The 19921-nt window shown below is 48.2% G+C and overlaps 1 protein-coding gene across 3 annotated transcripts in view; it reads left to right on the top strand.

Annotated features, from left to right (window-relative positions):
- Nucleotides 1-18868: 18868 nt before the first annotated feature.
- Nucleotides 18869-19921, top strand: part of OTULIN (OTU deubiquitinase with linear linkage specificity) — a 94572-nt gene continuing 93519 nt past the window's right edge. The window contains exon 1 of one of the 3 annotated variants that reach the window (XM_077492028.1): nucleotides 18869-19032. In XM_077492028.1, the coding sequence (XP_077348154.1) occupies nucleotides 18950-19032 (83 nt within the window). In that variant the 5' untranslated portion in view covers nucleotides 18869-18949. The remainder of the gene's footprint in view (nucleotides 19033-19921) is intronic. The other 2 variants (XM_077492029.1, XM_077492027.1) reach the window with 2 other exon arrangements.

Genomic DNA, 19921 nt, shown 5'->3' with positions numbered 1-19921 from the left:
TGTTGATGAGGACAAGGGCCTCTTCCCGACAACCCTGGCCGTTGGTTGTCGGGGTCTGTGGGTGGGGGGCTTATCGGAATCTGTGAGCCCCCTTTAATAAGGGGGCCCCCGGATCCCGGCCCCCCCACCCTATGTGAATGAGTATGGGGTACAATGTACCCCTACCCATTCACCTGTGAAAAAAATGTAAAAAAAACACAACACACAAGGGTTAAAATAGTTTATTGCACAGCTCCAGGGGTCTTCTTCCGTCTTCGGGGGTCTTCTCGCTGGACTCCTCCGCTATCTTCTGCTAGCTCTTTTACTAGCGGAGGAGCCCGGCTTTCTTCTTCGTAGCCGCCCTCTTCTTCCGACTTCGGGAGTCTTGTCCCCCTCTTCCGGAGTCTTGTCCCCCTATTTAGTTCTTCTAGCTCTTTTACAAGCGGTGGCCCGGTCTTCTGTCGCCGCTGCTGCTGTCGCCGTCGCCATCTTCTTTTTTCTCTTCTCTTCTTCTGTTCTTCTCTTCTGGAGATGTTGCCTCGTCACTGTCTCCGGTCACTATGACAGGACACGCGGCTTGCGGCGACTTATATAGGGACATCACCGGATGATGTTCCTGCCCATTATGATGTCACAGTCCCAGAGGATGCTGGGACTGTGACATCATAATGGGTGGGGACATCATCCGGTGATGTCCCTATATAAGTCGCCGCACGCCGCGTGTCCTGTCATAGGGACTGGAGACAGCGATGAGGCAACATCTCCAGAAGAGAAGAACAGAAGAAGAGAACAGAACAGAAGACGGCGGCAGCGGCGACAGAAGACCGGGCCACAGCTTGTAAAAGAGCTAGAAGAAGGCGCGGTGGCCCGGCAAGAAGAACCGAAGAGGTGGACAAGACCCCCGAAGTCGGAAGAAGAGGGCGGCGGCTATGAATAAAGCCGGGCTCCTCCGCTAGTAAAAGAGCTAGCAGAAGATAGCGGAGGAGTCCGGCGAGAAGACCCCCGAAGACGGAAGAAGACCCCTGGAGCTGTGCAATAAACTATTTTAACCCTTGTGTGCTGTGTTTTTTTTCACAGGTGAATGGGTAGGGGTACATTGTACCCCATACTCATTCACATAGGGTGGGGGGCCGAGATCCGGGGGCCTCCTTATTAAAGGGGGCTCACGGATTCCAATAAGCCCCCGCCCACAGACCCCGACAACCAACGGCCAGGGTTGTCGGGAAGAGGCCCTTGTCCTCATCAACATGGGGACAAGGTGCTTTGGGGTGGGGGGGCCGTGCAGCCCCCCCTTCCCCAAGGCACCCCCCATGTTGAGAACACGCGGCCTGGTACGGCTCAGGAGGAGGGGCGCTCGCTCGTCCCCACCCCCTTTCCTGGCCGGCCGGGTAACATGCTCGGATAAGGGTCTGGTATGGATCTGGGGGGACCCCCACGCCGTTTTTTCGGCGTAGGGGGTTCCCCTTAAAATCCATACCAGACCTAAGGGCCTGTTATGCTCCTGGAAGGGGAACCCACGCCGTTTTTTTTTTTGTTGTTTTTTTGCGTGGAGTTCCCCTTTGAGAGCTCATTCTCTGATTGGCCACGGCAAAAGTCACCTAGCCTGGGGCGACTTAAAGTCGTGTTGTAAGTCGCCCCAAGTCGTGTTGAAGTCGTGTCCAAGTTGCCTCCAAAAGTCGTGTTGAAAGTCGTGTTGCCCCTGTGTGAACCGGCTCTTAGAATGTTCACGTGACTCTGCCTGGTCCCGGGCATTGATGGGTTGGCCCCATCCAAAAGTGAGTTTGGCAATAGCAATATATTGTAGAAATATTAAGCAAGTACAAACAGGCCCAGCAGGGAGACACACTTGCCACTTACAACTGCAATAGTGGTGAAATGGCGGTTCAAAGACTGGAAGATGCCAACAGTGCCTGCTACGAGGAGCTGAATACAGCCAGGCTAGTACACACCTAAAGAGAAGGTTTCCTAGAAGAGGTAGACGTAGTCTCTGCACAGTCCCTAGTCCTCTGGAACATTTCTCTATATCTAAGCACTGTCCCTGATAGACAGGAAAACTGTGCCCATGCTAGTAACTCGCATAAGGTGCCCCAAGCCCAGGAGCTGAAATAGACTCTGTCTGACCCAAGATGGCCACCAAAGTCACATGGGTTGCCAGCATCCAATTGGACATCTGCCCCCCATGACCAAGGAAATCATAGAGGAACCAAGTTCCTCCCAATTTCCTCCCCCATCTGCATTGATGCTGCAGTCCAGTGCTACTTGCAGTGGAGAATACAGACTGTCCAGCGCCACCTGCAGTAGAGAATACAGACTGCACCTGCCTACAGGCAGCCATGTCAAAACAGGCTGATACAGGTGGTAGTATAAGGCCTCATGCACACGAGACGCAGTTAAACGCGCGTTCAGATGCAGTTGGACAGTTTTTTCAACTGCCCCTGAACTCATTCAATGTTATCCTATGTGTCCATGCACACAGTCTCGTTTTTTTCCATTTTTATGCAGTTGCGTTTAATCTCGTTTTTCCAGAAGCAAAAAAATGCGTTCAGAAGCAAAAATGTCCACGTTTCAGACGCAAAACGCGGCAAAACGCCGCTACCGCGTTTAGCCGCGTTTGCGTTTATATGCGTTTTTAAGGCCTGGTTCACACCGCTGCGATGCGGGAACGCCGCGAATCCGCGGCGTTTTCCCGCATCGCATTACTCCCGCCGGCAGTTCACACTGCCCTATGTGGACGGCTGGGAGTGTCAATGATATGTTATTGACACCCCCAGATCCGTCCGCATATCGCAGTGCGATCTGCCGACTCGCACAGGAATCGGATCGCATGGTGTGAACCCCCATGCGATCCGATTCTGTTGCGGACCAAAAAAAGGGTCCCGTGCGAGTTTGCTGCGGGAGTGATGCGAATTCAGCCATACTATCTGTATGGCTGAACTCGCATCGCTACGGAGATCGGATGTGATTTGCGGTGCGAATCACATCCGGATCTCCCCCCGCAGCAGTGTGAACCCAGCCTAAAGGTGACCTTTTTTTTTACATTAAAAATCTCAAAAATTATTGCAAATGATGAAAAACCATTAGAAAAATATTTTAAACAATTGCAATTGCAAGTGGACAATCCACAACTTGTGGCAAGTGACATGGCAGGTGGCAAGTGACGTGGCAAGTGGACAATCCACAACTTGTGGCAAGTGACATGGCAGGTGGCAAGTGATGTGGCAAGTGGACAATCCACAACTTGTGGCAAGTGACGTGGCAGGCGAAGTGGCAAGTGACGTGGAAAGTGGACAATCCACAACTTGTGGCAGGTGACGTGGCAAGTGACCTGGCAGGTGACGCGGCAAGTGACCTGGCAGGTGACATGGCAAGTGGAAAATCAACAACTTGTGGCAGGTGACTGGCATGTGACGTGGCAAGTGGACAATCCATAACTTGTGGCAGGTGACGTGGCAAGTGACGTGGCAAGTGGACAATCCACTTGTGGCAGGGGACGTGGCAAGTGACGTGGCAAGTGGACAATCCACTTGTGGCAGAGGATGTGGCAAGTGACGTGGCGAGTGGACAATCCACAACTTGTGTCAGGTGACGTGGCAAGTGGACAATCCACAACTTGTGGCAGGTGATGTGGCAAGTGATGTGGCAAGTGAACAATCCACTTGTGGCAGGTGACGTGGCAGGGGACGTGGCAGGGGACGTGGCAGGGGACGTGGCAAGTGGACAATCCACAACTTGTGGCGGGTGACGTGGCAGGTGACGTGGAAAGTGATGTGGCAAGTGGACAATCCACAACTTGTGGCAGGTGATGTGGCTGGTGATGTGGCAAGTGGACAATCCACATCTTGTGGCAGGTGACGTGGCAGGTGACGTGGAAAGTGGTGTGGCAAGTGGACAATCCACAACTTGTGGCAGGTGATGTGGCTGGTGACGTGGCAAGTGGACAATCCACAACTTGTGGCAGGTGGCATGGCAGGTGACGTGGATAGTGGACAATCCACATCTTGTGGCAAGTGACGTGGCAGGTGATGTGGCAGGTGATGTGGCAAGTGATGTGACAAGTGGACAATCCACATCTTGTGGCAAGTGACGTGGCAGCTGACGTGGCAAGTGACGTGGCAAGTGACGTGGCAAGTGGACAATCCAAAACTTGTGGCAGGTGACGTGGCAAGTGACGTGGCAGGTGACGTGGCAAGTGGCGTGGCAAGTGGACAATCCACATCTCGTGGCAAGTGACGTGGCAGGTGATGTGGCAAGTGACGTGGCAAGTGGACAATCCACAACTTGTGGCAGGTGACGTGGCAGGTGATGTGGCAGGTGATGTGGCAGGTGATGTGACAAGTGGACAATCCACATCTTGTGGCAAGTGACGTGGCAAGTGACGTGGCAAGTGGACAATCCAAAACTTGTGGCAGGTGACGTGGCAAGTGACGTGGCAGGTGACGTGGCAAGTGACGTGGCAAGTGGACAATCCACATCTCGTGGCAAGTGACGTGGCAGGTGATGTGGCAAGTGACGTGGCAAGTGGACAATCCACAACTTGTGGCAGGTGACGTGGCAGGTGATGTGGCAAGTGATGTGGCAGGTGATGTGACAAGTGGACAATCCAGATCTTGTGGCAAGTGACGTGGCAGCTGACGTTGCAAGTGACGTGGCAAGTGGACAATCCAAAACTTGTGGCAGGTGACGTGGCAAGTGACGTGGCAGGTGACATGGCAAGTGACGTGGCAAGTGGATAATCCACAGCTTGTGGCAAGTGACATGGCAGGTGGCAAGTGATGTGGCAAGTGGACAATCCACAACTTGTGACAGGTGACGTGGCAGGTGATGTGGCAAGTGGACAATCCCCAACTTGTGGCAGGTGACGTGGCAAGTGACGTGGCAGGTGATGTGGCAAGTCACGAGGCAAGTGGACAATCCACAACTTGTGGCAGGTAACGTGGCAGTTGGACAATCCACAACTTGTGGCAGATGACATGGCAAGTGACGTGGCAGGTGATGTGGCAAGTCACGTGGCAAGTGGACAATCCACAACTTGTGGCAGGTGCCGTGGCAAGTGACACGCTAAATACAAGTACACTGCAGCTCTCACAGCTGCTGCTACTCACTCTGGTCTCACAAAATTGCTGAAATAGTTAATTTTTGAGCTGGGGAGGGTCTATGATGTTAGCTTAACTAAACGCTTCTAGGCGCAAACGCGGTAAAACGCAGTAAAACGCTGCTAAATCGCGGTAAAAATCGCGGCAAAACGCGTGTTTCAACATGTGTCCAGCAGCGTTTGCATCTGCGTCTCGTGTGCATGAAGCCTAAGGGCCGGTTCACACTGCAGGCGAGGCGAGGCGACTCCGACTTGCCTCGCCGCGACCTGCCGCGGCCTCAGCGGCGACTTGCAGATGACTTCTGTATAGAAGTCAATGCAGTCGCCCCCAGGTCGCCCAAAAGTAGTACAGGAACCTTTTTTCTGAGTCGGTGACGTGGAAAGTGGTGTGGCAAGTGGACAATCCACAACTTGTGGCAGGTGATGTGGCTGGTGACGTGGCAAGTGGACAATCCACAACTTGTGGCAGGTGGCATGGCAGGTGACGTGGATAGTGGACAATCCACATCTTGTGGCAAGTGACGTGGCAGGTGATGTGGCAGGTGATGTGGCAAGTGATGTGACAAGTGGACAATCCACATCTTGTGGCAAGTGACGTGGCAGCTGACGTGGCAAGTGACGTGGCAAGTGGACAATCCAAAACTTGTGGCAGGTGACGTGGCAAGTGACGTGGCAGGTGACGTGGCAAGTGGCGTGGCAAGTGGACAATCCACATCTCGTGGCAAGTGACGTGGCAGGTGATGTGGCAAGTGACGTGGCAAGTGGACAATCCACAACTTGTGGCAGGTGACGTGGCAGGTGATGTGGCAGGTGATGTGACAAGTGGACAATCCACATCTTGTGGCAAGTGACGTGGCAAGTGACGTGGCAAGTGGACAATCCAAAACTTGTGGCAGGTGACGTGGCAAGTGACGTGGCAGGTGACGTGGCAAGTGACGTGGCAAGTGGACAATCCACATCTCGTGGCAAGTGACGTGGCAGGTGATGTGGCAAGTGACGTGGCAAGTGGACAATCCACAACTTGTGGCAGGTGACGTGGCAGGTGATGTGGCAAGTGATGTGGCAGGTGATGTGACAAGTGGACAATCCAGATCTTGTGGCAAGTGACGTGGCAGCTGACGTTGCAAGTGACGTGGCAAGTGGACAATCCAAAACTTGTGGCAGGTGACGTGGCAAGTGACGTGGCAGGTGACATGGCAAGTGACGTGGCAAGTGGATAATCCACAGCTTGTGGCAAGTGACATGGCAGGTGGCAAGTGATGTGGCAAGTGGACAATCCACAACTTGTGACAGGTGACGTGGCAGGTGATGTGGCAAGTGGACAATCCCCAACTTGTGGCAGGTGACGTGGCAAGTGACGTGGCAGGTGATGTGGCAAGTCACGAGGCAAGTGGACAATCCACAACTTGTGGCAGGTAACGTGGCAGTTGGACAATCCACAACTTGTGGCAGATGACATGGCAAGTGACGTGGCAGGTGATGTGGCAAGTCACGTGGCAAGTGGACAATCCACAACTTGTGGCAGGTGCCGTGGCAAGTGACACGCTAAATACAAGTACACTGCAGCTCTCACAGCTGCTGCTACTCACTCTGGTCTCACAAAATTGCTGAAATAGTTAATTTTTGAGCTGGGGAGGGTCTATGATGTTAGCTTAACTAAACGCTTCTAGGCGCAAACGCGGTAAAACGCAGTAAAACGCCGCTAAATCGCGGTAAAAATCGCGGCAAAACGCGTGTTTCAACATGTGTCCAGCAGCGTTTGCATCTGCGTCTCGTGTGCATGAAGCCTAAGGGCCGGTTCACACTGCAGGCGAGGCGAGGCGACTCCGACTTGCCTCGCCGCGACCTGCCGCGGCCTCAGCGGCGACTTGCAGATGACTTCTGTATAGAAGTCAATGCAGTCGCCCCCAGGTCGCCCAAAAGTAGTACAGGAACCTTTTTTCTGAGTCGGAGCGACTCGAGTCGCTCCTCTCAGAATGGTTCCATTGTACAGAACGCCTCGCATCGCCCGCTGTGTGAACCGGCTCTAACACTGCTAGATTACAGTGATTTAAAAAAAAAACATAGTGAGACAGCTATAAGATAATAACAAATATTTACAAATGAGCTCAGATCCTACCAAATATCAAATATTACCAAATTTTCTTATTTAATAACCACTTGCTTACTGGGCACTTAAACCCCCCTCAGTCCCAGACCAATTTTCAGCTTTCAGCGCTGATGCACTTTGAATGACAATTGCGCGGGCATACAACACTGTACCCAAATGAAATTTTTATCATTTTTTTCCCACAAATAGAGCTTTCTTTTGGTGGTATTTAGTTACAGCTCGGAGTTTTATTTTTTGCTAAACAAACAAAAAAAGATGCAAAAAAATAAAAATAAATAAATCATGTTTTAATAGTTTGTTATAAAATTTTGCAAACGGGTCATTTTTCTCCTTCATTGAAGTGCGCTGATTAGGCGGCACTGATGGCTGCATTGGTGGGCACTGATGGGCTGCATTGGTGGGCACTGATGGGCTGCATTGGTGGGCACTGATGGGCTGCACTGGTGGGCACTGATAGGCATAGTTAAGGCGGCACTAATAGGCACAGATAAGGCGGCACCGATGGGCACAGATAAGGCGGCACTGATGGGCAAAGATGGGCACAGATAAGATGGCATGGATGGGTGGCACGGATAAGTGGCACGGATGGGTGGCACGGATGGGCACTGATAGGTACCACTGATAGATGGGACTGATGGGCACTGATAGGTGGCACTGATAGGTGGCTCTGATAGGTGGCACTGCTGGGCACTGATGGGCGGCACTGCTGGGCACTGATGGGCGGCACTGCTGGGCACTGATGGGCGGCACTGGGTCGCAGCACCTTTGAGGCAGATTGTGGGCACTGTGGGTGGCACTGTTGGTGGCACTGCTGGATGGCACTGTGGGTGGCATTGTGGGTGGCACTGTAGGTGGCACTGTGGGCACTATGGGCACTGATGGGGGGCACTTACTTTTATTCAGGATGGCACGGCGGTGGGCAGGTGGGCACTGGCAGGGGGCAGGTGGTCAGCTGTATTGCTGGCCGTGATCGGGACTGATGTCCCGATCACGGCCGCCGGTGATCGGCTTTTTTTTTCTCTAAATAGAATAATTACCGGCTCCGTTCTATCACATGATCAGCTGTCATTGGCTGACAGCTGATCACGTGATAAGGGGTTGGGATCGACCCCTTGCACGGATCGGCGATCAGGCGAGTCTCACGGACTCGCCGATCACAGAGCGCGCCGCGCGCGCCCCTCAGGGGGCGCGCAGGCCGCTCGTATCCGGGACGACGTCAATAGACGTAGTCCCGGAAATGTAGGTCCGCGCTGATGCTGTCATTTGGCAATAGCGCGGATCTGTAGTGGTTAAATAGATTAAGCAAGGGGTAACATTGTGTATTCTCATCGAGAACACTTCTGAATATTTGAAAATTGAGTCACCAAAGGTCCCATTGTGTCATAATTTTCATCCGAAATTGCATAAAAATAAATTGACTCCAGAGGGGCATCCAATAGTTGCAGGCATTTGGTCCTTAACCAAACCATTAGGGAATGGATTGGTACATACAGTATCCAAGACCCTTAGGACTTATTTATATTTGCATTAGCCCTCTGGATTTGCGGTGGATTGCTCTTCAGTGAGCATACGACAGGCTATTTCAACCCCTAAAAGCCCACACAGCGGTTGCAGCATGGCCCCGTTCAGTTGAATGGGTCACGTTCGGCGGGTGGTATGCAGATCTTCGATGGGACCTACGTTTTCTCTATCACTCGCTAACCCCTTTGTGGTGTGGAAAGCCATTGAACAGCTGAAGGATGCCCGGGGAAAGGGGTGAGCAGATCATTTTGAATTTTTTTTTTTCTAAATCTGGAACCCATGGCTCTAGTTCAATGGATTTGAGTTAGTGATAAATGAAGGAGTGTTCTTACTTTTTCTATATGACAAATCTGCATCCTAAATAATTTAGATTACAAGACTGATGACACTGTAAATTTTATGTGTGATTTGTGATTCAGTCCCTTTAGTCAGCGTTGTTTGCTCAGAGTATTGCCATTGTATGAAGAAAAAAAAAAGAGACTGCTGTTTATAAAGACTTAGCACTTAAGCCCCATACACACTATCAGATTATCTGCTGAGTTTTTCCTTCAGATTTACCAAAACCATGTAGTAGAAGGGCCTGCCTGATTGCATACACATTGAAACTCCTAAGGTTTGTCCTCGTATTATATGGTTTTGGTAAATCTGAAGGAAAAACTCAGCAGAAAATCTGATAGTGTGTATGGGGCTTTAGGTATACTTCTTCAATACAAACTTCCTTTAAAGCAGAACGACACCCTCCTATTTTTTTACTTCCAAGGAAGCTGCCATCCTCGTCCCTGTTTGATCTGCAGTTGTCATGGTGCTGCACATGTGATCATTTAGGAAACCAACCATTTAACCCACCCTTTGGACCATGTTTCATGGTTTACCCATATTAAAGGGATTGTAAAGGTAAATTTTTTATTTTCTACATAGGTTCCTTTAAGCTAGAGCATTGTTGGTTCACTTACCTTTTCCTTTGATTTCCCTTCTAAATGTTTTTTTTCTTTGTCTGAATATCTCACTTCCTGTTTCTCCTCAGTATACTTCTCACCATCATCCGAGCTGGTGGTTAGTCAGCCAGAACAGCTTACTTAACAGCTTACTGGGGTGAAACAGGAAGTGAGAAATTTAGACAAAGAAAACAAAGAAAAAAAACATTTAGAAGGGAAATCGAAGGAAAAGATAAGTGAACCAACAATGCACTAGCTTAAAGGAACCTATGTAGAAAATAAAAAAATTACCTTTACAACCCCTTTAAGGGTATAACATTAAACATGGTAACATACATGAACCCAAAAAATAAATTATCATTGCTTTACTAGAATTACAGAGAGCTTCGTCTGCCTTGGGTCTGGGGCCACTTTCCTGCACCCAGCAGCATAAACAAGATACCTATTCATGGGCTATTGGGGTCAGAACCTTTTTTGGATAAGGCCTAAGAAGCAAGGGCTACAAGTCCCATCTCCTCCTTGACAGGTGGGATTCTGCAGAGAGTGCCAACATTCTCTTTTGGTGATCACAGGACCTGCGCCTGTCTCACTCTCTGCTTCCACTCCCTCAAGTGGCGTCAATGACATAATATTGGAGAAATGATTCTCCAGTCTTGTCTACTAGGGGAATATGTCAGATGTGGGATAGATCAGCTGCTGCGACAGAACCTGCTGCTATGGCTGCCACAGATTCAAAAGGAATTACTGCCAGTTTGCAGATTAGGAAGCTGGTTATGATTAAGACCAACTCTGAGCTGGTGTATGGCAGTACACCAGTACTTAAAGTGGAAGTAAACCCATCGATTTAAACAGTTAAAAAAAAAAGGCATGCCGGGAATGCTAACTGCACATTGGCTGTGCTCTCAGCCAAACTATCAAACCATCCAATGGCTTGTGTCATAACGGATCACATGTGCAGCACCATAGCAGTTGAAGATTAAACAGAGGCAAAGACGGCAGCTTCCTTGGCTGAAAACGATAGGGGAGTTTACTTCTACTTTAAAGCGGAGTTCCCTCCAAAAGGGGAAGCTCCACTTGCCTGCCTCCTTCCTACCTTTGTTGACACATTTGACACCTTTTGGGGGGAGGGGGAGTGGGTACCTGGTTTTGACAGGTACCCACTATCACTTCCGGCTGCATTTGCCACGACTCGCCTTCTCCTGCAGCCTGTCCATTTGCAGAGCACAGTGCTCTTCGTGCATGCGCAGTAGGGCACTGGCTGCCGGTTTTCCTTAGAGGAGATGGTGGCAGCACTCAATAGCGGATTGAAAAATCAGCTGAGGTGAGGACACCGCTGGATTCCTGGACAGGTAAGTCTGCTGATATTAAGTCAGCAGCTACAGTATTTGTAGCTGCTGACTTTTAATTTTTTCAGATGGAGCCTGGAGCGCCTCTTTAAAGTTGGTCATGTATGGGAAACTGTCATGTACAGCGTTGTATGTGATTGATTCCCATAAAGAGCTCTGTCTCCAATGCCAAAAGCTGTATGTAAACAAAGGGGCCAGGGATAATAGCTGACCTCATTATGCAAATATATAAATGCCCATATTTGGGCAATGATGAGTCACATGGGAAGAGGACCCGATGAGGAACTAGGCTCAGAATTCCCCATCAGGCTCCACCACCTATGTCCACGGCCACAGTGCTGTCAAATAAAAGCAAGGCAGAGTTGATGAGAAACTAATCTCTCATCAGACTCTGCTCATCCCAAAACAAAACCCTTTGGCCGTGGGCAAGTAGGTGCTGGTATTATCCACTAAAAGGGTTAATGTGCAGTGACCAATGGTGTGTCTTCCCCTTATGTGTGTCACTTGCTTTCAAGAAGGAATATATGCAGGAAGAGGTGAGACCTTGCGGTCTTCTGAAAGTTGAAAGATGCCATACACGCGAGATGTCAGGAGTGAGGTCACCCTTCAGTGGGACCCTGATACAGGACTATGGACCAAAAGTATTGATCCATTTATTGGAAGAAAAAGCAGTGTAATATATGAACATCACAGTACAGCCCAAACACAGCACCTAAAGTAGAACTAAAGGCTTTTTTTCCATTTTGGGTATAGAAAGGGAGGGTTATAACCCTGTCAGATTTTTTTTATCACCATCTGTGTTCCATTGTGGAGATTTCCCTTCACTTTCTGTCCCATGGCCAATACAGGAAATGAGAGGAAATCCCTGCAAACTGAGGGAATTCCTTGGGGACCCCCAGATCTAGTGTCCCCATTGAAATATTTCCCCTCTAATACTTTTCTGGGGACAACCCAAAATTTTGGATTTTCTTTTACTTTCACTTTCAATGATAATGGCAAACAGGACAATTAGAGAGGGTGAATCTCCTAAATGAGGGCACAGACAGCAATAAGAACTGACAGGTGTTCTAATCCATCTCCAATCTAGAGATGGGCTCAGGCGAGTTCAGATCGTAACTGCCAGGAAACCGTCACTGAGTACCGACAGTCATAGGCAGTGAGGCATTTCCTGGCCCGCAGCTGCACATACACATCACTGCTTATGATTGGTGGTGTGCAGTGATGGCTTCCTGGTGGGTACGATCCGAACACACCTGAGCCCATCATTATTCAAAACTAAAAAAAAAAAGTTTTGCCTTTAGCTATACTTTAAAAGTGGATGTAAACCCGGAAAAAAAAATGAATTAAGGCTTGCACCTTGTACAGTGTAGAATTTCATGTCATCTGTGCCCAGTCTTGCCACAAACAGTTAATCCAGCTCTGAGCAGTCCTCTTATCTTTTTTCAGTAAGATAAAAATGGTCAGACGGAGAAATGGGAGTCCCTTACCGTGAGTGACAGGTGATTTACATATCTCATGCAGGAGTGTTAGAGAGGCATTCTGTGTACTTCAGATTCCATCCTCCTTTCTTCTCCAGCTCTTCCAGGATTGGCTGCTCCACACCTCAGCATGCTTGGGCATGCTGAAGTCATGTGGTGACTTTCCTGGGTTTTGACTGGATGTTAGTGATCATGGAGCATAATCCACTAGAACAGCAAAAGTTCAGTGTAAGAAATATTAAGGCCTGGCCAAGGGGAGTGTAGAGGTGGGCAGGAAGTCTACTGACATCATGACTCCACACCGAGCTCCAGACAACAGACCTGTTCGGGTCTCATAACAGACAGAGGGGAGACATTTGACAGGTAAGGATACATGCAGGAGGCATGTATATCCGTATAGATAACCACTAGGGCAGTAGTTTAGAAAGGATGAGAGTGGGTTTACATCCACTTTAAGAAAGGGAAAACTGTAAATGCCATGTTTGCCTGAAAATCGTAATGTTCAGTGAATTTTTACAGCAAACGTTGAAAGCTGTATGAACAACTGAAAAACTTCAGTAGAAGAGGGTATGGTTAACAAAATCTGGTCTGATTTACCAGACTGAAAGTGAATGTGCTTCTGCAGTGCACTGGTGAACAAACTGTACAACTTCAAGTTTACCCTTTTGGTTATGAAGTAAAGAGTAGGAAGAAGGAAGAACAGCCAACTTAGGTGAGTGAACGGTAGACATGTGCAGAGTAAAATATTTCGTTTCGGAATTTCGTTTTCGTCTGAAAACTTAATTTATTTAGTTACTCCCGAAATTCGTTTTTATTTATTTCGTTTTTCGTTCAAAAATTGCATTCGTCCGAAAATCCACATGAATCACGGTCGAATCTGTCTTTGAAGGCTTATGGTGTCTGTCGAATGTATAAAGAAGATTCGACGGAGCTAGTATATAGCATACTTTAGAACCCTATTAAAGTCTATGGGACTCCAACGTTCAAAATCTAAAGTGCTCATTTTAAAGGCTAATTTGCAAGTTACTGTCCTAAAAAGTGTTTGGGGACCTGGGTCCTGCCCCAGGGGACATGGATCAATGCAAAAAAAAGTTTTAAAAACTGCCGTTTTTTCGGGAGCAGTGATTTTAATAATGATTAAAGTGAAACAATAAAAGTGTAATATTCCTTTAAATTTCGTAGGGGGGGGGGGGGGTTGTCTATAGTATGCCTGTGAAGGGGCGCATGTTTCCCGTGCTTAGAACTGTCCCTGCACAAAGTGTCATTTATGCAGGAAAAAAAGTCCTTTAAAATCACTCGCAGCTATTATGAATTGTCGGCTCCCGTAATACAGAGAACACTCATTGAAAGTCATTGATAAAAAAATAAATAAATAAATAAAAAAAAAGCGTGGGGGTCCCCCAAATTCAATTACCAGGCCCTTCAGGTCTGGTATGGATATTAAGGGGAACCCTGCCTCAAATTTAAGAAAAAATTTGACGTGGGGTTCCCCCTAAATATCCATATCCAGACCCTTCAGGTCTGGTATGGATATTAAGGGGAACCCCGCGTCAAATTTAAAAAAAAATTGACGTGGGGTTCCCCCTAAAAATCCATACCAGACCCTTTATCCGAGCACGCAACCTGGCAGGCCGCAGGAAAAGAGGGGAGGACGAGAGAGCGGCCCCCCCTTCCTCCTGAACCGTACCAGGCCACATGCCCTCAACATTGGGAGGATGCTTTGGGGGTCTGTGACCCCTCAAAGCACCTTGTCCCCATGTTGATGAGGACAAGGGCCTCATCCCCACAACCCTGGCCGGTGGTTGTGGAGGTCTGCGGGCGGGGGGCTTATCAGAATCTGGAAGCCCCCTTTAACAAGAGGACCCCCAGATCCCGGCCCCCCCCCTGTTTGAAATGGTAAGGGGGTACAAAAGTACCCCTACCATTTCACAAAGAAAGTGTAAAAAATTGTTAAATAAAACAAACACACTTTTGAAAAATTCCTTTATTAAAAATAAAAAAAAGATTCCAGCGGCGGTAATCCACTCTTGCTATCCAGCGACGGACGATCATCTCTCCAGCGATGTCTCATCTCATCCAGCGCAGCGATCCATCCTTCTTCTGTCTCCGTGGAGGAGACACTGCAAGGATTCCGGCGGCTGACGTTTCTTATATACGGAGGGCGGGGCCACCCGTCACCTGACCCCAACCCCCTCTGACGCAAGGGGAAACCCGGGGTTCCCCGTGACGTATAGGTGACCCCGCCCCCCTCTGATGTAACGGAAACCTGCCTGTGTTACATCAGAGGGGTGCGGGGTCACCCATACGTCACAGGGAACCCCGGGTTTCCCCTTGCGTCAGAGGGGGGCGGGGTCAGGTGACGGGTGGCCCCACCCTCCGTATATAAGAAACGTCAGCCGCCGGAATGCCTGCAGTGTCTCCTACACGGAGACAGAAGGATGGATTCGCTGCGCTGGATGAGATGAGCCATCGCTGGAGAGATGACCGTCCGTCGCTGGATAGCAAGAGTGGATTACCGCCGCTGGAATCTTTTTTTTATTTTTAATAAAGGAATTTTTCAAAAGTGTGTTTGTTTTATTTAACCATTTTTTACACTTTCTTTGTGAAATGGTAGGGGTACTTTTGTACCCCCTTACCATTTCAAACAGGGGGGGGCCGGGATCTGGGGGTCCCCTTGTTAAAGGGGGCTTCCAGATTCTGATAAGCCCCCCGCCCGCAGACCTCCACAACCACCGGCCAGGGTTGTGGGGATGAGGCCCTTGTCTTCATCAACATGGGGACAAGGTGCTTTGAGGGGTCACAGACCCCCAAAGCATCCTCCCAATGTTGAGGGCATGTGGCCTGGTACGGTTCAGGAGGGAGGGGGGGCCGCTCTCTCGTCCCCCCCTCTTTTCCTGCGGCCTGCCAGGTTGCGTGCTCGGATAAAGGGTCTGGTATGGATTTTTAGGGGGAACCCCACGTCAATTTTTTTTTAAATTTGACGCGGGGTTTCCCTTAATATCCATACCAGACCTGAAGGGTCTGGTTATGGATATTTAGGGGGAACCCCACGTCAATTTTTTTCTTAAATTTGAGGCAGGGTTCCCCTTAATATCCATACCAGACCTGAAGGGCCTGGTAATTGAATTTGGGGGACCCCCACGCTTTTTTTTAAATTTTTTTTTATCAATGACTTTCAATGAGTGTTCTCTGTATTACGGAGCCGACAATTCATTATAGCTGCGAGTGATTTTAAAGGACTTTTTTTCCTGCATAAATGACACTTTGTGCAGGGACAATTCTAAGCACGGGAAACATGCGCCCCTTCACAGGCATACTATAGACAACCCCCCCCCTACGAAATTTAAAGGAATATTACACTTTTATTGTTTCACTTTAATCATTATTAAAATCACTGCTCCCGAAAAAACGGCCGTTTTTAAAACTTTTTTTTGCATTGATCCATGTCCCCTGGGGCAGGACCCGGGTCCCCAAACACTTTTTAGGACATTATCTTGCAGAATCTTTTCTCTCTGTCAAATCTTTTTTCTCTGTCGAATATTTTCTCTATATAATCTTGGACTAATAGAGGTAAGGTTAGGCACATTCGAACACAGGTTCTATAGACACAGATTGTTGTCAGAGTCATGTCGAATCTCCTATTCTATATCGAACTGTTGTAACAATGAAAACGAAAATAAAGCATTTATTTATTTATGTCGGAGCTTTCGTTTTTCGGATTTTGTGCTTTCGTTATCGTTTGTCAAAACGAAAACGAAAATAGCTGAAATTCGGACGAAAATGCATTCGGACGAAAACGAATGCACATGTCTAGTGAACGGTGCTGGCCAGTGATGGAGGTTCCGTAGGCAGGGTGGCCTGTCACTTGGTGCACCCTGCTAAGCAGCTGGCCCTATCCCAGTGCCTGCTGCAGAACGGATCCCTCCTAGGGACTGGGTCTAGAATGCCTTGTGAAGTAAGTGCAGTGGCTCCCTTTTGGCCTTTGGGTTGAACTTGGTCAAGAGTGCAGTGTGAGAAGAGTTTGTGCTCAATTTTTATTTTATTAGAAAATTTACATAGAAAAATTATTTCCAAGATTACATCCAACAATTAATACATAAAGACAAATTCAATTGTTTTGGAAATAAAGCAATGAAAAAGTCACAAAACAAACATACAGTATACAATTTGAAAGACTCAGTGCTCAATGTTGTATCTCGAAATGTCTCAGTAGTCGGTGTCGGGACAGGTGTCACTGGCAAGTGCAACAGACGCTATCCTTCTATATGTGGCACCCCAGTTAAGTAGTTTGGCGCTAAACCCACATATGCAATAGTACAATATAATCAGTATGAATGTCTTCCATGTTAATATTTCTGTCTGTGCGATGGACACAGTTACCAGGGAGGGAGCTCAGTAATGCTGAGCTGCACTGAGGAAGGATTGTCCACTTTGGTAACCTCCTAAGACAGGTTCATACATCTGTTCCTAACAGGTATGCATGAATATGTCGCAAACACTGAAAATTTTGGTATGGAGAGGCAGGAAATCTAACGAGTGTGTACAAAACTATTTATACATTCATTATATACATTTATACATTCTACCCATTGCTTGTTCTTGAGGGCTGAGCACAGTCTGACAGGTAGGTGGCCCTTCAAGACATAGGGGGTTATTTACGAAAGGCAAGTCCACTTTGCACTGAAAGTGCATTTGGAAGTGCAGTCACTGTGCATGTGCAAGCTAAAATACTGTTTTTTATTTTCCTTGCATGTCCCCCTCGGATCTACAGCGACTTTAGTTCCAAGTGCACTTACAGTGGCTTTTCCTTTAGTAAATAACCCCCATAGTTGCCACTACCCCAGTGTGTTCTCAGGTGATGCAGCTGGATGCAGTACGGTGATGATACACAAATCTCTAGTCCAGCTGGCCTTCCTCCTTTCCCAGAACTGATGGTCCATACATCTGGGGGAGGATTTTGCAGGCATCTGAGCACTGCCTTGATCATGGATGCAAAGCTTTACACTACAGCTTGAATGCAAAACTTTAACAAATGCATATTTGCATAGCTGCCAACTGTCCCTGATTTGGAACAATGCCCCTCTTTGCTTCCTCTTGTCCTTCATTTTGTTCTGATCTATATTTGCATTTAAAATGCACTTTTTATCAATCAAAAGGTTTTTCCCAGTGTCAAACCTTTCATCCAGTTTCTAAATTGCTGCATTTGTAAATTTCAATAGCCAATATAAACAAAATAGTAGTGGTAAAAAAAAAAAAAAAAAAAAAAACACTTGTGGGTTTAACTAATCATTTTTTTTTGTACAATTCTCTTTTAAGGGGCGTGACAGGGGGGTGTGTCCTATGCCTACATACTTTTTGCTAATAGGTGTCGCTCATTCCAATCTCAAAAAGTTGGGAGGTATGATATTTTGTATTAACATTGGCACATTTATATTTTTTGGAAAAGGTGGAATATGCCTTTAAAATGCCAATTAGTGATTTTTTTTTCTCTTAACAGTAGGATTTAGATACTCCAAACCATGTAACCTTAAAGTGGTTGTAAACCCTTACAACACACTTTGACCTACAGGTAAGCCTAGATTAAGGCGTACCTGTAGGTCCAAGAAATATCTCCTAAACCTACACGGTTTAGGAGATATTTGCCGAAAGACAGGCACCACTGTCTATGGCGCATGCACCATAGACAGCGGCGTGCAGGCGCACTGAGCGCGGCACCGTCAACGGCGAATATGCCGCGTGTGGCGGCTCCCGTGCGCATGCATGGAGTGACGTCATTGCAGCTTCGCCGAATGACAGCGGCGGAGCAGCGAGACCCACCAAGAAGATGGATGTTCGGGCTACAGGGGACAGCGGTGATTTTGCTGGCTCATGTGCCAGGTAAGTGACACATAATGGACTACTATGCGATGCATAGTAGTCCATTATGCTTTACTTTTGCAGGGAATGAAAGAGGAAGTAAACCCATTAGGGTTTACTTCCCCTTTAAGAGGAGAAAATAAAGACATGAAAAAGAAAGTTCAATGAGTCAGGGGTGGCAACCTCAGCACTGCAGCGAAACTACAAATCCCATGAGGCATTGCGAGACTCTGATAACAACAGGCGTGACGCCCAGTAAGAGAGGCATAATGGGATTTGTAGTTTCATCACAGCCAGGGTGCTTGAGGCTTGCCTATCCCTGCAATAATTATGTGTAGCATTACAAGCAATTGTCACACACACAGTAATTACACAATACACTCATTAGTCCGCTCCGTGCTATCCTTTAGATCTCTGACATTCACTGAACCAGGCAGAACTACCAGCCAGCACACCTAGCAATGTATTTCCGGTCCCACATCACGACCAGCCAATTACTTCGCATCTCTTGGTCACAGAGCGTTAGAATGAGAAGTAGTCAGTGATTGGACACGCCTACGGTACCTAGCGCAGTGATTGGTTACCGGAAAGACTAGCAGTGATTGGTTCCCAGTGACAGCCTGGACAAGCTGATGGACCGGGGACGTGGACCGGAGAGTTACAGAACTTCCGGTACGGAGATCCGTGCTTCCAGTGAGGGATCGAATGTTGGCAGGTATTGCATGGAACTAGGTTACTGCGATAGACGTGGCTTTACTCTACGTGGACGTGTTGTTGTGCCACCTATGTCCTGTACTGTGTGCCCCTCCAGAGTGACCCCATCATCGTTCTATCGGGCTGTGATTGTAGCCAGGCGCTGAGGATGAATCCGCAGTGATCAGAGCAAGCTTTGTGTGTCCACACACCTCTCTCAGATCACTGCTACAACAACAGGGCTGTGTGCTGGGGGTTGTATGATCCTCATTACAGCCTAGATCCAGGCAACCCTGGGGAAAGGGAAAGGATCACCAGGGTGCAGAGAAACCTAGCAAGGCCATAATAAGGGAGGAAGGTTCAGGAGTATGCAACATAGTGCCAGTGTAGAGGTCAGGGGTAATTACCGCAGAGTGCAGGAGTAAATAACATTTAGAGTACAGGGATTACTGGTACATAACGCATAGTGCAGGGGTTCGTAGCAACTGCACAAATAATGCAGAGGTCAGTAATAACGGCACAAGTAATGCAGAGTTGGGGGGGGGGTGGGGTCAATAGTAACGGCGGATTTCAAGGGCCAGGAGTAAGTAATGCAGAGTGCAGGAATAGGTAATGTTCGGAGTATAGATATACATGCAAGGTTCAGGAGTAAGTATCGCAGAGTGTAAGGGGTCTGGAGTAAGTATCGCAGAGTGTAAGGGGTCTGGAGTAAGTATCGCAGAGTGTAGGGGGCCAGGAGTAAGTATCGCAGAGTGTAGGGGGGGCCAGGAGTAAGTATCGCAGAGTGTAGGGGGGGCCAGGAGTAAGTATCGCAGAGTGTAGGGGGGGCCAGGAGTAAGTATCGCAGAGTGTAGGGGGGGCCAGGAGTAAGTATCGCAGAGTGTAGGGGGGGGCCAGGAGTAAGTATCGCA

Source organism: Lithobates pipiens, unplaced genomic scaffold, assembly GCF_037356315.1.
Source record: "Lithobates pipiens isolate NorthernLeopardFrog02 unplaced genomic scaffold, aLitPip1_a1.2 Scaffold_19, whole genome shotgun sequence".
Lineage (NCBI taxonomy): Eukaryota > Metazoa > Chordata > Amphibia > Anura > Ranidae > Lithobates > Lithobates pipiens.
This window is presented reverse-complemented; position numbering and strand designations above follow the sequence as displayed.